Genomic DNA, 21,666 nt, shown 5'->3' with positions numbered 1-21,666 from the left:
TGCACAAACTGCCTTCGTTGCTCATTGCGATCTGACATAGCAGCACTGAGTGATTATAGCGAAGAGGACGCGCGTGCTAGCCGTTTAACGAATCAAGTGAGAAGAGCACGTCATTGTGACAATGAAGACAGGCACTATCGAGCAGTTGAAGAACGAATTGGTCATGTCATGTCAGTGCCAATGCAGGCGTGAAAAGCGTTTTAATACGATTCGATTTAAGCGTTTATTGCGAGAATATCTAAAATACCACATTATTTACTTCGTTTAGACCGAGTGGACCAAACATTTCAAATGTAAGGTCAATAACGAGATTACTAGCAGTCAGAAAATAAATGTTAACAAGTGTCAAGTCTATTATGATTCTGGATCTTTCTAGTAGCTGAAGTCTATTCGCCGAGAGTTAATAAGTATTATGGGAACGTTCGAAATAGCGACTGTCGCTTAATAATCGCAAACTGTATGATGGGCGTCGCTAGTTGCCGCGCAAATTGAGTTTCGTGGTAGCGGGCATTTAGTTCTTGTCAAACGCGAAGCTAATCTGGCGAGCGGACGCGGCCGCCATTTTAGTTACCATTCTTTCTGGAATGGACTTCGAGTGTATTAGATGGGTGTTCGAATATTGTTTTCTGTTTCACAGTTAATAATTGCTTTAAGTTATTGTTTTTATTGCTAAAAATAATGAGCGGACCGCGTTTGCAATGAGTGAAAAACCCTTGATTGTTAATTTTTTGTCAACCGTCGGCGAATATATAGTCGGTGAAGGCAAATATTACTATAACACACCAGACCTCAAATTGAAAAAAAAAAAATGGTGCTTAAAGACGGTTTCGCACTGATTTTAGTTAAAAGCTGACGGGGTGAACTAGACTTGCATTGACATGGACACCGGTTACCGTAGCAATAGCTCGGACTTAACAGAAATATCAACAGACTGATTCTTGTCATGATTAACTTGAATTACTTAGTAGAAATTTCAGCGAGACATTAAGTACGATACAAGTTAATGTACCTATATAAAGGATAGACGAGCCTTCAGATTTCTTAAAAGCAAATATCTAGAACCGTTTAAAGGAAATTAGAACCAAGCGGTTAATTATTGTTTAGACGGCAAAGACTTGAAAACATAGCGCACTTTAACCCTTTATAAGGCTCCATTTATTGGAACATACTATCACAGCATCAAAAGCAGCTATCGAATACATACCTAGCAAAGGATGTTTTTAAAGCTAGCAGTATTTTCAATAATTACAATGAATATTGTAACTTATTACTAAAAGAATAAGGTAGAATTTCCAAAATAATGCATGTGGTCGCTAAATCGTCTCTGCCTTATAAAGGGTTAACAGGCCAACTCAACACTAGCGCCTGACAACCTCTACAACTGAAACTGATTGGGTGGTTTCCTGATAATAAATAAACCTTGTTCCATTTAGTACGTCAATTAGATAATCAGAAAATACCGGACGCGTATTTTTGTCAATCAAACAAATAATGAAAAAGACGAAGCGCCTCGAAGTTCTCGAGTGCGAGCCCGTGCGTCCCGCCGTGTTTAGTGTCGCATAGCGTGACATCACACGGAACTAACTGGGTATAAGTTTATTTTTTTTATTGGCAAAAGTAAAAATACGCGTCTGTAATGACGGACTACTTAATTAGACTTTTTCAGGAAACTAGTCCCTTGCCGTACCGAGACAAGGTACGGTACGAGACGAGAAGAGAACACGAATAGAGGAACTGACCGCTGTACCAGGCAAAAATACGATACGAGTACAGCACAACTAGAGTTATAGTGTCGCTCGGGACTCGTCGGTTGTCTTCGTTTTTCTGAACATTCAAATGAGAAAAAAAAGAAAACCGATCTTTTATTTCGAATTCCAAACGTCATTAGCATACTAGTTTAAGTGTACACGAACAACGAAACTGCAAATACCGTACCGGGTAAAGGTGCGGTTCGAACAAAATGGCCGACGCGGCCAAGTTATTCAACGGAAGACATCCTAAGCGTGATTTTGACTGCAGTTTCGTGTTCAAGTATTAATTAAAATTAATTAAACACCAATAGTACGACACGAACACCTATTACAGTTAAATAGTTTAGTTCATCGATAAAACCAATAGCAGGTCTGCTCCCAAGTTCAACATTTAAAATTAATAAATTAATATCATACCATCTCTCACACTCGCCTATTAAATACTATTAATGTGAGAAGGACAGCACGATACGAAGTATGAGTTTCTAGCTTAGAAGTATAGGCCAGCGTGTGTGATAGTTATGGCTGACAAAAGGGCAATCCGTTAGAATAAGAATGCCACATGTGCTCTACGCACAACCTGCAATAAAATATTTAACTCGGGATAATGCGGTTTGTTAACAGTACTTGTAGTTCACAGTTGGGTAAACCTAGCCTCAGTTAAAAGGCAAAATATAAACATACATATATAGATAAATACATAATTGTACTTAAATATATTAAACATCTAAAACTTGAGAAGAAAAATTCGTATTTTGGAAAGATTCCGAGCCTTCGTAATCACTGGTTTAACCGGTCTTCTAGTACTATTACCTATTTAATTGATAAGATAAATAGTATGGTGTGTTAGCGAAATAATGATAGTAATAAAGAATAAACATGATAAATAAGGATGGCGCTCCCTGCATGGATATGAAAAAGTGAAAAACACTTCAATCCGTTCAGGATAATTTAAGGGGTATTTTAGGGAAACCTAAAATGGCTCCGAAGCGGTAACGTTTCGTGTGCTCTGCCTACCCCATTTGGGAATAGGCGTGAAGTTTGTGGTGTGTGTGTTTGAGGGAATATTCAAAGTCGATTTTTAGTCTGATCAAGCTAGGTATATAGTTCAATAGTGATTGTAATTATATTATTATGAAAAAATGACTTTCTGCCAAGTTTCTTGCGGCGCATTGTTCTTGGCAATGATGGTGTTTCCGAAAGGCAGTTTAAAAAATTAAAAGTACCCATTGCGGCCTATTTACTGAATAAATGATTTGAATTTGAATAAAGTTGAACATGAACAGTAGCTAAATCTTTAATAGCAGTAGTATTGAGATGAATCATACAGAGGGACTAACAAAAATAAATTAAGTATCTCTGTAATGTTTAGTTTAAATCCAAAAAACGGCATCACATTAAAACCACTGATCATGTAACTATGAAACTTTTGATGTTTATTAAGCGATATTCAATATTCAATAGTCATTGTATGGTATTTGACTATTTTTTATTTACTTTATTAAATCAAAGCTTGACCATGTATGTTATCAAACGGAAAAAGATTTTTTAAGCATTCTTTACATATTGCAGAGTTAGAAAGGTGTTAAATTCGAAATAAGACAGAACGAAATATACGTGTGTGACGTCACATGCAAGTAGCGCCATTCCTACAGCATAGTTTTTTTTAAAGGAACAAAAATAGGTATCCATTTTTTTTTACTATAAATTAAATTTTCAACCATTTTCTTTTCTTCGCTAACATTGGATGTACAGTCGCCACCAGATATTTCAGAGCGGCCAAGGTGGTCAAAAATATTGAAACATGACCTCTAACCTCATAAATCTAAACTTTTATGAAATAGTTGTGTATGGAGTTGTCAAATACCGTATTGTATCAGTTTCCAGTAGCGCAGTAGTTAACTATTTATGTTTTATATGATAACATTATGAAAAATTATACTAAAGAAAATGCCCCGCACATCTTTTGTAATTTAGACTTTAATAATTAAAAAAGATAGGTTTGTTTTTATTTTTCCAACTTTACAAGCTCAGTTGATGAGATCTCGAAACTTTACAAGTTATTTACATTTATAAAATTTATAATATGACGGACAATTCGATTTATAAATATTAAAATATCCAACGAGTGTCGCCTATGATTCGTAAATACGACAAATATCTTTATAATTTTGTTAATATTCTTTTTATTACATAAAGTCTCAAAATTTCTATGTCGATAAGCTCTATGTTGGGGTTTAGTTCGTTACTGACGGTCGCTCTCGGAGACGCGATATTACATACATATTATAATAATTACAATTACATCTTAAATCTCTGCAAGCCGTCACTAAGGGCGGTTACAGACTAGCGTTTTTTTTCTGCGCGTATACGCTTGTTTTTGGCATACGCGCTTACACTCGCGCTACATTAAATCGAACACGCGTGTCGTACGCGCTCATTCCTGCGTGTTTGCTCGTGTTTAGTCTAAAGGACATGTTGTCTGTACGAGCGCTTACACGAGCTTATATTATTATGTGCGTCAACGCTCTCAACTGGCCCTTTACTGCGAACTGCAAAATTCGAACATCGTATCTTGCCGTGCCGCTGACGCTTATATTATTTAATACGAGTGAGAGGGACGGTATGATACGAACTTCGAATTTCGTAGTAGCCCCCCTAGGGTAAGTACAGTCGAGTTCATAAACTTTTGACCAAACATACACGCGATTGGAAACGAGCTTAGGTAAACGCGCGTATAAAACGTTAGTCTGATACCGCCCTAATGAAGTACAGTACAAATATTGAAAGGTTCGTACGTGTTCGGTAGAACCCTGTCGCAGGAAGCCTCTGCTGCCTTTACCAAGTTTTTTTTTCAATAAGTGCAACAAATGCTGACTGCAACAATGTTCTACCGATTGTCACATACGAACTTGTCAAGGTATAAGAATGTATATAAATATTGTTGATCGGGTCTCGTCGGTTTTCTTCTCATATCTTTATTTCGAGTTCCGAATGACATTAGTAAACAAGTAAGTGTACTCAAGTATAAGTGTACTTTTGGAACGTTGGGACTATGTTTTGCCTGGCCCAAAAAAAAAAACAAAATAAAATAATTCAGCGTATCCAACCGCGGCAGTCAGTCATAGGCGACAATGTATATTTCTTTTTTATCATCATACATAACCCTACAACTAATTTAGACTAAGATCACGCAAGAATTTCAAGTCCTTCTGACCTTCAACTTAATTTAATACATTATTTATACTTATTTTATTTATAATTTTCAATACATTACCAATGATTTTTTTAATTTACTTATTAAAATTTTGCAAAATTTTTAAACAACAACAGATAGGTACAGATTACATCAAAATAAAGAAATGCAGAAAAGCTTAAAAAGACAGCGAAATAAATTAATGACATATATGATAAATGGATAAAGAAGTTTCTTTTTTTTATACAAAACTTTAGTACCTAGTAAAGGTGATGCTGTACCGCTTTCGGGGCATTTGGATTTTCTCGGCAAAACATTAAGGCCAATACACACGGGACTGCATCCCAACTGCAACATAACTGCCAACTGAGAACTGCCCACACATTTTTTATTGCGGTTCCATTGCAATCGGCACAACTGTGCAGTTGTTCCTGAGTGCGATTGAAATTTAGAGGCAGTCGCAGTTCGGATGCAGACCGTCTGCACTGTCCCTTAGAGTACGGTAGCATACGTAGGGGTGGAAGAACTTTACATTGATTCATCAAAATTAATTAGAGTGCTATGCAGACTCCATGTTTCTTATGGTTTTGTTTTTGATCAAAATTAGTATACTAGTTTATGCTTTAAGATAGCTACAGCATACCTTTCTTCACCTGACTCTGTCACAATCAGTGTTAATATTTATTATGAATAAATATTGCATTTAACGATCAGATACTGGTGTAGGACGCTGCTGCGAAAATAAAATGTTTTAATAGGGAAATACATAAATCGTATCATTTTTTACCCGACTGCAAAGGAGAGGTATTGTTTTTATATACTATGTACGATCAGCCGCCGAGAAAAGTAAGCCTCCGGTGTGGTTATCTCCCTTACAGGGGGTAACTTTTTATCTACCGCTGACTGTAGAATCCGATACATTACATACATTTTACTTGCGCCGATGTATCTGCGTTAGACACCGGTATCGGATCAAATAAGTGTCAAAACACTGTAAGAATACATCGGAGCAGCCAAGAAGTAGGTACAACGGCTAACGAAGATCCCGTTATAAAACTTTTATTTTTATCTTACTCTCACTCAATATCACTGAAATTTAGTTAGTCATGTAGTTGTTTGAAATTGGTCAAATAGTTTGTTTTTCCTTTTGGCAATCAGTGTAACCGTTCCGTCTATTTTAAGCGACAGACACGTAAAAAAGTAATATATACATATCGGCCTTTACTCGCGGTTTCTCTCGCGTAATTCATTAGATCTAGCAGATTTAGACAATTTACTCTAAACTCACCGGTTGAAATATCAGGATTAAAAGTAGCCTGTTATTCTAGACATCCAGCTAGCGTACCAAATTTCATTCAAATCCGTCCAGTCTTTTCAGAGTGAGAGCAACACAAACGAACTTTCGCGTTTATAATAATTAGGTATACTATGTTCCAACGGCAGGCAAAAAAACTTATTATGGACAAACTTCTACATGTATCTCTCAACGTCATTCTAAAACATGATACAACAAGTTTTATTTTCTCGAGTGACCACTAGCCACTAACAGCCCATACTTTGAAAGTTTATACTAAGAGCTAAGTGATAAACAAGTGCATCGGACAAAATATATACTTCTTTAATGTTCGTTTTTTCGCCTGCCTTTGAAACAGAGTAGGTATAGCAGTATTATTGAACACCCTGTCTGCTCCGATGCGTTAGACTATTTTCAAATGAACAAGAACCAGGTAAACAAAAAAAATAGAAAACCTTATCTAGAGTTCAGATGGATTTTTCTGTTCTTAACGTCATTAAAGATATTTTTAGACCTTCGGAACAATAGATATAGTGGCAGGTAAACATAGGGAGTATTTGCATGTCATTATTACAGAGGGGTGTCTGTTTAACGGGTTATTTATACTAGATAAGTACGCACGAAAATTACTCGGACGACAAAAAATTGTTTGACAAAAAGGTGACTTGACTAATTTCTTATACTGGTGATAATGATCGGAATAGGCAGAGTCAGAGTCAAGTTTGCGAGAAGAAATTATATGGAGTTGTTAGAATTAGACCCCGGATTTTTGTGGCAATGACGTCACAATAGGGTAGTTTGGGGAGTAAATGGGACGGTGTTAATTAATCTGTCATCTCCCAGGATAACAGGATCAAAGGAATTTGGGCACAAATTTATGCCTCTGGGAGAGGACAGGTTAATACCACTGTGTAAATTATGATGATGATGATGATGATGATGTGTGTGGGAATGGGCCCAAAAACCATCTCACCGTCCAAAAACATCTACGTGCAAAAAACACCAACAACAAGCGAGTGGACACAAAAATCAAAACGGGTTTAACTTAAACCTAACGAATTTGTTGTAATTACTTGTAATTTATTTTTTATATAGGTATTAAATTTTAATTTAAAGAAAGAAAAAAATAAAATCATTTATTCGTGACATGGGAAGATGGACATCACATGGTCCCAAATCAACAATCTGCCGATCTTCCTTTGGGACCATCTTCACACACATCATCATCATCATCATCATTTACACAGACATATTAATTAACACAGTTCCATTTACTCCCCAAACTACCCTATTGTGTCGTCATTGCGACAGAAATCCGGGGTCTAGTTATTACAATACCACCTAATCACGGGAGCCTGAAATATAATACAAATTGAGTTGCAGGATTTTACGGTCACGTATTGCGATTCATTTTGAATTGGCGTATTAAAATCTCTAGTTATTGCAGAACGTATTTAACTTTTATACTTATTTAAACTAAAATATATTATAGTAGAATGAATGGTAAACAATACGAATTAATTATTTTCAGTATCCCAGGAATGGATGGTGTTAACAACTCTATATTAATTCTTCTCGTGAATAGTCATCATCATCATCATCATCATGTCAGCCGAAAGACGTCCACTGCTGGACATAGGCCTCTCCCAAGGCTCTCCATTCAGACCGGTCTTGTGCTTTCCGTATCTACCGCGATCCCGCGATCTTAACTTAACTAATTGAGTGAATTGTAAGTGAATTTAATCTCCCTATTACGACCATTGCTTATCATCCAATATCCGTAACAACTTGGGGGTACATCGCATGGTTAGGGTTGCCAACTTTTTTTACAAGAAATAAAGTATATTTACGTCTGAGAAGGGTAATAAACAGTATTTTAGAAAAATGAACAGTATTTTCTACCTTTCATGATTTAAAGACGAATTTTTGGGTGCTTCTCGCCCAACTTATCAATTTAGTTTCATTTTTAAAAGCCTCACAGACCTCGTCAGAATCAAAACTAAAATTAAAATAAATAAGGAGGTAAATTTTTATTAAATTAACATTGGCAGATTCGTTCTGGACCACCACTATTGTGACTATGCTGTACTGGCTTAGTGTGTGGTTAGTGTTAGACAATGTTGATGCTGAAAACAGTATTTTACATACTTTCTTTTAGTTCAACAGTAAAAAGTATAATGTAGTGAAAACTGTATAATACTTTTTTAACAGTATAGTTGGCAACCCTACGCATGGTCGAGCGGTAATGTCTATAAGGCCAATGGGATAGTATTTTGTGCCGTATAAAAAAAAACCCGTCACGTGGCCGCAATGTAAGTACAGAGCAAAACTGACTGTGAATGAAAACAGAATGACAAGCATAATTCTTTTTTTGAAATGTAACCAACAGATGTCGGTGCCATCGAGATCTATTTATTGTTTATTTACCAACTATAGATTGTTAATGTGAAATGCTGATCAATATAGGAACAATGTTGTGTAAACTATTATATAGCCTTCGACTACGCATACATGGAATAAAACCTAACCAGTAAAAAGTTATAAAACCTCCGACTTTGTCACTTCAAAGTTCAACACCTCAAAAACGGCCAAACCGATGTTGATGGAACATATCTAAACCAGTTCTAGAAAACCTGATTTCAAATAAAAAAACGCATTCAAATCGGTCCACCCGTTTAAGCGTTACGGTTCCACAGACAGTCAAACTTATAACACCCCTCTTTTTGCGTCGGGGTTAAAAATAGGAAAAAAACATGAACTATTGCTTTCTCTTGTTAGGATATCAGCGTTATCATTAAATCATTATTAACACGATTGAGATTAATTATACCTTCTTGAGAGCCCGCGTCAATTCTTTTTATATAAAATTTTAAAACTTAATGTCATAAAAAGTTGACGTTTGGTTAGACATTATTTTCAAAATTTTGTACGCTGGGTATCCTCAGACATTTCTTTACCGGTACAGTCGAGTTCATAAACTTGCGAGCAAATTTTTTATCAAAAATATCCGAACACGACTCTATTGTTAACGGCGTAGAAGCGTTTTCAGATATTTTTGATCAAATTTTTGCTCACAAGTTTATGAACTCGAATGTAATACTGTGAACGATACTAATGTAAAATCTCGATGACACCGAGATTTAATTATTTAAATTACTACTTTTATTACATTTGCGTCACCTCTTTTCATTAGAATAACTCAGCAGAAAAACTGACTCGCGGTTTTTAAATTAAGAACTGTTTTTAACACCAAGTTACTATACTTGTCATTAGTGCTACCTACATAAACTGTTATAATTATTACAATAAATATCTCGTTTCATACAGAAATGGTAACAAATTACATAGTTGTAGTCAGGAATGATTTTTCGCGTTTTTTTTTTGTACAGTGCAAAGGCAATAAATTCACTAGTATTAATTAGCAAAATAAATAAAATCCACTGATTAAGTGTGGGCGTGTTTGGCTTGGTTATAAACCAGAGCTTCTGTTTTAATTTAAATAGTGCTTTTTAATCAATGATTCGATTAAGTGTGTATATAATAAGATGCCTCACTCAGAAATGTACATTTTCCATACATAAAAATAAAATTGCTGTAACAATTACTTAGTTATTAAAGTTAATAGACAACCCTGGGTGCGACACATTATGGCTCGTTTTAAATATTATACCAAAAAACAGTTTAGACCAATGCCAAATAGTTTTATCAATCGGCTACATATTGTAAATGCATCGTCAAGCCAGCCCATACATGGCCAGTTCAAACTTTACTAGTGATTTTAATTGATTTCATAGCTAATGGCACGCAAGTACTTTAATTAATTAAAACTGAGATATTTTTGCGTAAAAGATACTAAAACTTTAATGATTGCAAAGTTGCTGTGGTTATTTTTTTTTTGTTATCTCGTTCCAGGACCGAACCAGCGACTGGAACCAGGCAGTGGCTTAGAGGAAACACGTTTGTTGTTACAATATCGGGAATAGAACAGTACTGATGAATACTACACAGACCCAAATGTACAGGTTTTAGTATACACAATACCTACAAGCGAATAACAATAAAGAGTGCATCAGTAAAATAACAATTAAATGAAGGCGCCTCTAAGAACTGTCACATTGACGTAACACGCTTCAAAAATTTTAGTTCCATTTCTATCCGTCGTGTACTGTTCCGTGCGGTCGGTCTGTGCGGTTAATGTGTTGATTGAAACAATACATAATGTTCCTTTTTATACTACAGTCAATACCAAGCGCAAACTGGCCAGTAAAGACGTCATCACGAGAGGTGTCAGAAAAATACACAAAACAAGTCCAAAAACTAATCGACCTCAAAAATACAGGTCGATACACGCCCTTAAATAACAGTGCACCCGGCACTTTATCTAACTGAAGGAAACAAAAGAGTTGTGTAGAAGTTCATAGCAGTAAGAAACCTGTCCGCATAAAAACGAGTGGAAGACTGAATCATAAGATGATTTCAAAGTATGTACGAGCCAGAAGTACAAGTTGGTTCGACATGTACATAGCAAAACGGATATAAGAAACGATTTAGAAAAACATCGATTATAAAGCGTCCAAATTATAAAGCCCGCGGTGGATTATCAAAATTAGAAACGCATAAAAAATAACACCAGAGCGAACATCACTAAAACGTATGTATGACAGATTATAATTTCCAAAAATATCGTTTTATATGGAGTATCGAATGACATGCGCAAAGTTGGAATGGTAGTCGTTTAAATAGTAAATCAGAAGCGAAATGCAATGCCTGTCATGAAGATCGAGTTTTGCTATAAATAAATATAAAAATATAAAAGTTTAGGTCTTATTTCGAGACTCAGTCGGACCATTATGCACTAACAAAACGCGTATGATTGCGATAGCTGACTCTTCCACACTCTTGCTACCCTACAGTCGTCTCATTCAAACGCATACAACCGTCTCACTCTAGAATGAGTGCGTATCAAAGCACTCATCGAAAATTACAGCACCGCATCGCCTCAAAACTACTGGATCGTTGCTTTAAAAAGCATTATATTAAATAAAAAGAAATAGCGGAATGCTACTTGCATTATAATAATTTTAGTACATTAAGGGATGAACAATAAAAATCTCTAATTATAATCACGATTTTGAGGCAAACCGGTGCTGAGGCGAGCGCGCTTGCAACCCTTACGCGCGACTTAGAGATTCGCTTACGACACAAGCATAATACGGCACAATATACAAAACAACGCGCATCATCGCTACCAACTAACTTACGGTTCAGCTGAGGTCGCATCGTAGTCGGTACACGGTATATTTACACAGAAATGGAAACATAAATCACTTACTCTTACACAATGACATTACTTAATGGTACATAAGCTTACCCTAGCACACAAGTGTACGGTCAACGTGACTATGTGATGAGTATTGCCGAATATTGCACAAACCTGTGTTAAAACCTGTTCCAAAAAAATCCAAACGACATTTTTACTTAACACTCACAAAGTCGCTTGAACTTTTTTGAAACCAGTCCAAGTTTAAAACCAAATAAACATACCAATCAGTACATTGTACATTTCCGATTAGTTAATTATTAATTATACAGTTGTCAAAATGATATGCAAGTATATAAAGGAAGCTTACAGCTTGTTCGTTTGAAAATTATTACTTTAGAACACGTCGCGAGGAAAATTCCCGTTATATTAGCGCAGTTAGCATCAGGTACTTTATGGGGCGAAACGCTCATAAATCGAGCATTTAATATTATTCATATTAAGGTCTCGCTCGATTTTTGAGCATTTTACGCACCTGTATCTGATACAGACTGTGAGCCAGTGGGCCTGGCACTTAAGTTAAATGAAATGTATTTCGTATTGCTCTCTTTGCTCCAAGACACGGGATGGCAGTAAGCAAGAAACGAGAGCACGTACTCGTCTCTACCACAACAAAGTAGACTATACTTCGTTTTTATAGCATTAGAAAAAGGGTAAATAATCTTGACGAGTTTTTTTATCTTACTAATGCTAAACAAATTAAGTATAGAACCTTGCAATAAACACAAGGGGTTCGAGTTGCGTGAGAAAAAGACAAATACATGCCCTCAAACGAATATTTGATCAATGATCACTAAAATATAAACTAAAATGCTGACATGGATGAAAAACTGAATATGTACAAATGTGTGTGTGTGTGTGTGTGTGTGTCAATCGGTTGTATGGTAGCATCAGCTGTATATCTGAGACAATTCTCGACAGATGTATCTAAAATGATTTATTCTGATGTTATGCCATTATCATTAAAAAAAAGAACGTCGTAAAAATTGGTTATAATGCCCGTCTATTTTATTGTTATTCTTTGGTGAAACCCGAGCCAATGTTCTTGGACTGCGGTTAACATCAAATAAAAGTTCGAGTATTTTTTTAATAAGCTCAAGCCAGCAAGCTTCTTCCATCTGCCAAAATAACCAGCAGTAGGTTTTGGGATAAAATACTGCATTGTAACAATGGTTTTACCTATATAGTACAAATTAATACAGGCTGGCGGCGAAATTGGCTAACCACTTGATATTAATAAATAAACTTTGATTATTAAAAAGTTTAAACGGTTCTAAAACTGATTATTGTTTTTTTATACATATAATCGCACAACGACTGTAAAATGATAAGGTTTTTTACTAAAAACAAAATAAATACGTTAGTTAAAAATTATCTATAATACGATCGGTATTCAGTCTCCGGATTTCTGATTATTTTGACCAATTTAATAACAAACAGATCGATAATTTCTAAATATTAATCTGCTAATTTGTTAAAATATAACGCTGTTGGTCCTGAGCCATGGAATTCATTTAAAAGTGTTAAAAAGCAGTTTAAAATCGTACGTGATAAATTATTTAAAAAAGCCATCTCATGGCAAAGTTTTTTTAAAAGTTATTTGTCGAATTTTACATCTACAACTAACGTCAGCTTCCAAAGTTCATCCGTTTTAGAACCAATAAGGTAAACGTCCGAGTGCCCAATAGATGACACCCTGATGTCACCTATAAACCTAATAACTAAATTAGATGGCAACTATTGAGACAGTGACGAGCACGCGTACGTGTACCGTACATCGATGTATTTGTGTGCCGCCAATTTACGTTTCCGGTAAAGTGATAATATGAAAACAAAATGACTATTATATAAAAATTAAAAAGAAAACCTAGTTTCATATAGCACCTGTTAAAACTTTTTTTGTCTGAAATAATGTTAACGTGTAATTATTTTAAACTATATTTTTTTAATGTTTACTGTATACGCAGTTTGGCCTCTACTGGTTTAAAATGTGAGAACGTTTTATTGCATTTTATGACAAAATATAAATACTGAGTGAAAAGTCAATCGCATCCAGCCATAACAAAGTACATGACGGAACCACTGAATCGCTGACGACAACCGAACCGAAAAACCGTGTGATGTGATTTGTGATCGTGATTTTTTTTGAAAACGTAATACATACTTGATTTCGATATAGTTACATACACGAAAATTAATGAGATTCCGTAAGAGGCACAAAGTAAAACAGTAACATTAACAAAAATATATAAGCTATACATTATATTAAAATATACAATAATTGTGCATCACTCAATGCACTGACCTATAATAAATCTTAGAGTAACTTTAAGTTAACCATTGAGCTTTCCATTTATACAAATAAATAGTTATACAGAAGACGTAATATTTAAAAATATACAGACATTAAAGATAAGGTTTCTATACATAAATAGTTCACACGCTCACGAGTGTCGGATCACCGTTTACCGCGCGTACTTTTTGTATCACCTCACTTCACAGTGTTTATTGACGGCCAGCGACAGCGGCTGCGCGGGCGCGTCGGGCGCGGGCTCGGACGCGGGCGCGGGCGCGGGCGCGTGCGAGGGCGCGGGCGCGGGGAGGGCGCGGGCGCGGCGTCGCCGGGCGGCTCCTTCATCACGTACCCCGAGCCCTGCGAGCTGCGCGCTATTTTTAACCGGATAGGAGTCACTTTAGCGGTCCGAATCTTGCGCACGCCGGAGGCTTCGGCGTAGGCGGCGGGCGGGTCGATGGCCAGCGGGTCGGGCAGCGTGGGGTCGTAGTCGAACGGGTCCACGGCGGCCTCCGGCGCCGGCGCCGGCGCCGCGCCCGCCGCCGCTGCCTCCTCCTCCTTCGGGCGCTTGATCTTTATTATCAACTTGGTAGCACTTTCACTTTCACTGTTCACCACTTGCAACTTGTCCTGTTTCTTGTCCTTTTTGCGTTTCCGCTTCTCGCTCTTGCTGGGCTTGACCTTCTTCGTCTTCTCGTCCTCCTCGAAGTCGGCCATGACCATGCGGCGGTACTTCATGCTCTCGCGGCGCAGGTCCTCGAAGCTGGGCTTGGGGATGGGGTGGTGGAGGCGCTTCTTGGGCGGGCGGAACTGGAAGCCGGCGGGTTCCTCCACCTGCTGCACGGTGTTGGAGCCTATCTTGATCTTGAGTTTGGGCGCGACGGGCGAGGTGGCGGGCCGGCCGGGCTTGGGCACGCGGCCGCGCCGCTTGTGCGCGGCCGGCGGCGTCACCACCGCGCTCAGAGTGGCCAGCTTGGACTCGTCGGCGACGTCGACGTCATCGTTCATGCTCACCTCGAGATGGCGCAGCTCCCGCGAGAGGCCGCTCGTCATCTTCCGCTTCTTCTTCTCGACGGGGGTTTCCGTCTTGTAGTCCTCGCGGGTGGGGATGCTCGTCATGGAAGCGACGGCTTTGGGTATGGTGATGACGGTGCGGGCGATGGGCGGCGGCGCGGCGGGCGGCGGTGCAGCGCCCATCGGCACGCCCGCCGTCGGGTCGTCCATGTTCATGTCCTGCGTCCAGTACTGGCGCAGCAGCTCCTTCTTGCGCATGCGCCGCAGATTGGTGGAGCCGGTCACCATGGAGGAGGGGCCGCCGGCCGCCGCCAGGCTGGCGCTCACGTCCACCGGCGGCGGCGGCTGCGGCGCCACCGGCGTAACCGTGCTGGAGTAGTTCGCGTCCAGGAACGGACCTTTGATCTTCACTTTGAGCTGATTCCTCGAGTCGGACAGGGAGACTTTAGGCAGCTGCGGCGTGAAGATCTCCTTGGCGAGCTGGACGGGCGGCTGCGGCGTGGGCGGGGCGAGGCGCGGCTTGCTGGCCATGAGCGCTGAGTGCAACTGCTTCTCGTCCTCCTCGTCTATTTCCCCGAGCTGCTGGTCGGCCGTGCCACTGGCGAACGCGAGCAGGTGGCTGTGGAAGGCGTCGGGCGCGGGCGGCGCGGCGCCCTCGAACGACAGCTTGTACGTGCGCATGTCGACGGGCCCCGGCAGCACCGGCTGCACCTGCGAGAAGCCCGGCCCGCGCTCGGCCGACTTGCGCGCCGGCGAGTCCGCCCGCTCCGGCTGCTCCGGCGTCGCCGGCTTCGCCTCATTTACCTCGACGCTGGGTTTCTTGGCGGGCTGCGGGCTGGCCACGCGCGGCGACTGCGAAGAGTCCTTGTACGAGTGCTCGGACTTCCTGTCGTCCCGTAAGTCGACGGACTTGCGCCTCTCGCGGAGCGCTTTGAGGTCGACGCCGTCGTTGGCGATCTCCTCGTCGAAGTCGTAGACGGTGCCGACGAGCTTGCTCTGTATGGAGTTGCCCATGTATTCGTACCCGGGCACGCCCTGGCCGCGGCTCTTGGAGCGGCCGCGCCCTCTCGCGCTCCTGTTGCTGCGGTTGCTAGCTCGCTTGCCTTTGGAGGGCTCGCTCTGCTTGGGCGATATGCCGGGGCTCTTGCCCGGCGATTTACCAGGGAACTTGGTCTTGGGAAGTTTCGGTTGAATTGGCGACTTCGACTCTTGCGCATGTAGACTCAGCATCGTTTCGGTGCTGTCATTGGATTTGGTGGGCGCTTTGTTACTGGTGTCGTTGAACGAGTCGACGCTTGGGCTGGAGACGACGTGTATGGAGAACTTGTCGCTGTTGCTGACGTCGGGGTCATCCCGCGGCGAGTCCACGGGCTTGGGCGTCGGCGGCGCGATCATGGCCGTCGTCAGCGCTATGTTTTGCGAAGACGAAGTGAAAGCAGCGCAAAGAGTCGGGAACGCGGGCTTGGACAAGGGCTGTATGAGAGGAGTACTGGTGTAGGACAGGCCCGGGGGAGCGTACAAGCCGGGACCGGGGGAAGGCAACGTGAGCTGAGCGGACGCGCAGGCCCCGCTCCCGAACAACGGCAGAGATCCCATCGAACTAAGGAACGGCGACGCGTCAGGTGGATACGAGGAGTACTGATTCAACGGCATGGAAGGCTCTACGGAACACGCGTACGCTGGTATCGGTGCGTAACGTTCTATCTCAGGTATCATGTGGCTTTGGTGTGAGATTTGGGAGTCGCAGCTGTTCATGTGTGATTTGAGATCAGTCTTCTGCGAACATATTGAACCTTCAGACGTTGTGCTTGAAGCGGATGACCGCCTCGTGATTATTTTGTTCTCCCTCCATTTCTCTTGACTCACGTAAGGGGATGAGATTGTGGCGCAGTCGGAGTGTATTTGAGAGTTGTTATTCTCGTAGTTCTGATTGTCTAGATGCAGTTCTTGGTCGTTGCTGTGCATGGAGTTGTCGACAACGGACAGGGACTGCGAGTCATCGCTTTGTTTTGACAATGATATCGTGTCACCCACTTCTGAAACGGACTGTACGTCGGACTGGATCGTCGCTGGCTCTTTCAATTCGTCGTTGTATCGATGGTCGTATTTCCTGTCGTTCGGTTCGACATCGTTGTGCTGCATCGGTAGATCGCGCCATTTATCGTTGCTTGTCATGGGTATGGGCTGGCAGTCTTTATTGTCATGCATGTCATTTCTACGCAACACGTGGTCGGCCGCTGACAGTGGTTTGTGAGTGACTAGATGTAAATCGTTGGCAGGTGTTTTGGGCTCATGGATGTCCGTGGCCGCGTTTTTGTTCGGCGGCGGAGTCTCGGCACGTTTGACAGGACTCGTAGGCAAATCTTCCTCTGTGGGTTCTTTCTCCTCGTTGGCGGCCTCGTCTTGAGCGGAATTCTCCGCAGGCACTTTTTTACTGCTCAGCTGCATTCGTAACCTGTCGACGAGGTTCAACGTTTCTTGCACGCCCTGTTCTTTCGAGTCTTCCTTGAAAAAGAATTCAGGATACGATGTGAAGGGTTTGATCATTTCGTCGTTGTTGAAGCCATCATCAACGGCCATCATTTCAAACTCGAATAGCTCGTTGTCTTTCGGCTGCGGTGAGAACATGGAGCGGCATGGATTCACAGAAGGTATCTTCGCACTCTTGGATATTTCAACACCCTGTACGTGACTCGCGTCTTGAGCTATAAACTTCTTTTCCTCTAGCGTAGAACGCTTCCGCATAATCCTAGGCGTAGGATTTTCTACTTCTATCGAATCCATGTTCAACGTTCGAGCATCCATCGGAGTCTTTGGTGACTTGATCATCGTATTCTCGTTCAAGTTAGCTTGGATTTTGGCGATCATTTTAATACTGTTCTTGTCCGCAGAATCCGTGTCCTCAGTCATGTATTTGTCGTGGCTGCCGAGTTTTTCTACTGGCGGAGGATGCATGCTGGGGCTTGGTGCTTTCTCAAGCCAATGCTTTTCATTTTCAGCATACTTGTCATTTTGATGGAAATCGTTAATCGGTATTGGAATCTTCTTGTCGTCATCGGCAAGTTTCTCCTCAGTTTGCGGCTGCTTGGCGGGCGATAAGCTGCTAATGGTGCGGCTCAATTCTAACGCGTTCTGTTCGTCGTGCCTGGTCAGTATCTTTCTCTTGGCCGACTCGCGCGGAGCTTCATGTACCGTCACTAATTCCTTGGTCACTTCCTTGACGCTCATTCGTCTATTAGGGATGGGTTTGTGTTTGACATCTGCTGTCTTTCTGGGGCTGGTCTTGTTTTGGATGGGGTCAGCCTCAGGTGTTTTTATCTTGTCCTTATCATCGATGGACACGCGCGGCTTGATCTTGGTGGGCGAGGCCTTCACGGTCTTGGGTTCGATGAGCGGCTCTTCCTTGACTTCGGTCTTCACCTCCTCGTCCGTTTTCCGCTCCGGAGTTGGAAGTTCACGGGACTGACTGCCCTCTTTGGGAGTTTTATTGGATCCAGAGGCATATCCGTTGTCGTCTTTAGATGGTTTTCTCTGTCGGGCATCAAGCTTATGAGGCAGATTTCCGCTTGTAGTAATGCTTCTGGTCCGAGCACGTGTGGCGGCCCGCGCGTCATCGGCTCGGCGCGGTTCCTCTCCTTCAGGAGCCGGTGATGATACGCCGCACTCGGGCCCCCGTTCGGAAGTTTTAAGCTTCTTGTCAGGGGCCTTGCGTGGGGACGTATCAGTCGAAAGGCTCTTTCCTTTTCTTCGTCTTCTGGGTCGCTTGGGAGAGGGACTGCCCGATCCGGAGAACCGCGATGCCTGAGAGCTGTCAGTATCACTCGAGGCACTAGTTGAAGACAATGGTCTTGACACCTTGTCGAGAAAGGGCAAGTCCACTGTAGGCCTAGTGCCTGGCGGCGAGAACATGGAGGGCTGACGCACGGCTGGCTTAATCTCACGCGCCTTGGCCGTCGGCTTGATGCCGGGCTTCTCGGGCTCGTCGTCGGAACTTGATGATGAAGAGTAGCTACTGCTGCTGGAGTTTGATGACGAACTTGAGCTCTCCTTCTGAGGCGTTTTCGCACTTTTGCCCTCTTCCTTCTTCGGTGTGAGTTTGGCAGGCTCAGGCTTGTCGCTCTCTTTCTTCTTGTCAGTGTCGGAAGTATCGGCGACTGGCGCCTTCGTGCCGAGCCCGCTCTTGATATGGGCCGCTGCTTTCTTGGCAGCCTGCCTTTGAGGCACGTATGCGATAGTCTCCTTTTCCACATCTTTCGATGACTTTTTGCGGCCAACTTTAGCGGGAATATCTTTCGGGACCTCTTTGCCTTTAGATTTGATAGGTATTTTGGGTTTTGGTTTATTCTCGTCACCACTTCCTGTCTTTTCGTTTCCAGACTCTTCCTTTTTAACTGCAGTAGTGGATCGCATATTCTCTGAAGCTTTTTTGGCAGCTTGCCTTTGTGGAACGATGAGATCCGAAGGATGATCTTTACTTTGTTTAGAGAATTTAATATTTTCCTTATCCTTAGCTTCATCATCCGAATCATTACTTTTAGTTGGAGTCTTCTTTTCCTTGTTGGAGGGTTTTCTTCCCCTCTTCTTAGGAGCAGGTCTATCCACTTTAGTGGGGCTTTTCTTTTCAGGCTGAGTAGGAATAAACTCCTTCATTGCGCCCTTCGTTCTGGGCAATGGTTGTTGTGAGTCATTATCAGGCGATTTGTCAGGTTTAGATTTTTCAGCTTTGATCTTGTCTGCTTTGAGATCTACCTTGCCTGAGGACTCCTCGCTGCTGTCGGAGTATATGTTGTTCGGGAACTTGCTGTTTTGTTGCCGAGTGGTTCTGATCGGCATCAGGTCGTCGCTGTCCGTGGCCGACTGGCCCGACTTCACGGCGTCGACCATTTCCTTCTCGAGATGCTGGAGCGTCTTGCTGCGAGACCGATCTTTCTTCATTCGACTCTGCAAAGCCTCGTCCTCACTACTGCTCTCGAGTACCAGCGCCTTAGACTGTGGCACCTTCTTTTTCTTCCTTTCGTTCTTTTTGGGAGATCTTTTGCCTTTGCTTTTAGGGGAGACTTTTTTCTTTGGAGAGGCTGACGGTTTCTTGGCGTCATCGTCGGTGCTGGACCCGATGGCCCGGCCGCGGTACCGCGTCGAGCGGGATATCTCCGGGGCACTCTCCTCGCTTGATAGCCCGCTATACATGCTGCCGCTCCTCCGTGAGCCGTTAACATAATGCTTTTTGTAGGGATTAGACGACTTAGAGCCTCTGACCATGCCGTTGCGATCCTTTTTCTTGTCGTCGCCCGAGTCGGGCGGCGCGATCCGAGCCAGCAGATCGTCGAAGTCGTTCTTATGGTCAGCGGCGTTGGGATGTGAGTAGAGCCTGTCGTATATGGAGGGGCCATGGTTGGCCTCGATGATGGCGGCGAGGTCGGGGCCGGAAAGGGCGGGCTCGGCGGCCAGCACGGCGACCTGCTTGTGGAAGGTCTGCTCGCGCATGCGGAAGAAGGATCGCGAGAGCTTCTCTCGCCGGCTGACCATGTAGCAGAGGTTGCGGACGCGCTCGAGGTCCTGCCGGAGTTGGACGAACATCTTCATCTTGTCGAGGTCGGCCTGCTCCTGGCGGTGCGAGAGCAGCTCGCTGTCGTCCGCCTTGGGCGGCAGCAGCGGCCGGTTGCGGCCGGCGCGTCGCTTCATCTTCCAGTAGTTGTAGATGTAGTTGATGGCGTCCTGGTCGACGTCGAGCAAGTGCGTGCTGACGTCCTTGACGCTCACGTGGCGGTCGAACTCGCCCTCGATCTCCTGCAGCCGCGCGGCGCGCGCCTGGTTCTTCTCCTCCGACGTCATATCTTTGCGCCGTTTGCGCTTCACCTCCTCTTCCTCCGAGCCGGAGCCGGGGCACTTCTCCTTTTTCGAATTGACACTATGTTTTTGACAATACGATCGCAACTTGACGCCGTCGTCGGCGTTCTCGTCCTCTATTATAGCGCGCATTTCTAGTCCATGTTTAAACGCGCACGTAACGTGATACGCAGTCTTACAAGTCTTTACGGAGCACTGTATGCAAGCACCCTTGCGTTCGCGACACAATACACACACTAGGGACCAGCGAGAGGCTGGTATTGAGGAAATTTTGGTTATTGGTTCCATTTTTTCCGCACAACCTATTGACACTTCGGGGATCCAGAGTACGCAGGAAACGTGGGCCCACTTGTGGCCGGTGGGCGTGCACTTCATGGCGCCGCCGTTGTTGGGGCACAGCACGCACGTCGGCCGCACACCGTCGCCGCACGGACGACACAACCACTGCCCTGGAAACGCACACACGACAATCAACGTCTATTAATTGTTATTTTATACAGGCTGTTTCATAAAATAACTTCGTCCGCAAATAATTTGTCCCGGTTTCTATGTCCTTTTCAGGGTCTCAAACTATTACACGGTATTCCTTGCAGGTTTAAAAAAAATAAAACAAAATACCGACTGTCTTGAAAAAACTCAAAACGTAAAAATAAGTTCAGTGCTTTAAAATATTAAGTAGCTCAAAAGTTCAACAATCGGGACCAATTGGATACTAAGAATCTTTGAGCCGGTCGAAATCATGCGTCCTGACTTGTTTTTTTTTATTGCAGTCGGGCTTTTGTTTTTTTTTTATGGTAACTTAATGTATATATTTAGAAAGGCTTATTATTAGCTTTCATTTAACACCCATATTGTTATTTATTTTTTATGAACGCCGTATTAAAACATGCTGCAGCGAGGACTAAAGACATACATACTACATACTCTCGAAAAACAGCCCTCCTTTAGGCG

General features: G+C 42.5%; 1 protein-coding gene across 2 annotated transcripts in view; it reads right to left on the bottom strand.

Annotated features, from left to right (window-relative positions):
* Positions 1 to 2,159: 2,159 nt before the first annotated feature.
* Positions 2,160 to 21,666, bottom strand: part of rno (PHD finger protein rhinoceros) — a 43,146-nt gene continuing 23,639 nt past the window's right edge. For both annotated transcript variants that reach the window (XM_074099946.1, XM_074099956.1), the window contains exon 6: positions 2,160 to 21,164. In XM_074099946.1, coding sequence (XP_073956047.1) covers positions 14,053 to 21,164 — 7,112 coding nt within the window. In that variant the 3' untranslated portion in view covers positions 2,160 to 14,052. The remainder of the gene's footprint in view (positions 21,165 to 21,666) is intronic.

This window comes from Choristoneura fumiferana, chromosome Z (assembly GCF_025370935.1).
Source record: "Choristoneura fumiferana chromosome Z, NRCan_CFum_1, whole genome shotgun sequence".
In the NCBI taxonomy this organism is placed as follows: domain Eukaryota; kingdom Metazoa; phylum Arthropoda; class Insecta; order Lepidoptera; family Tortricidae; genus Choristoneura; species Choristoneura fumiferana.
Note: the sequence above shows the minus strand (reverse complement) of the source record. Positions and strands in the feature narration are given on the sequence as shown.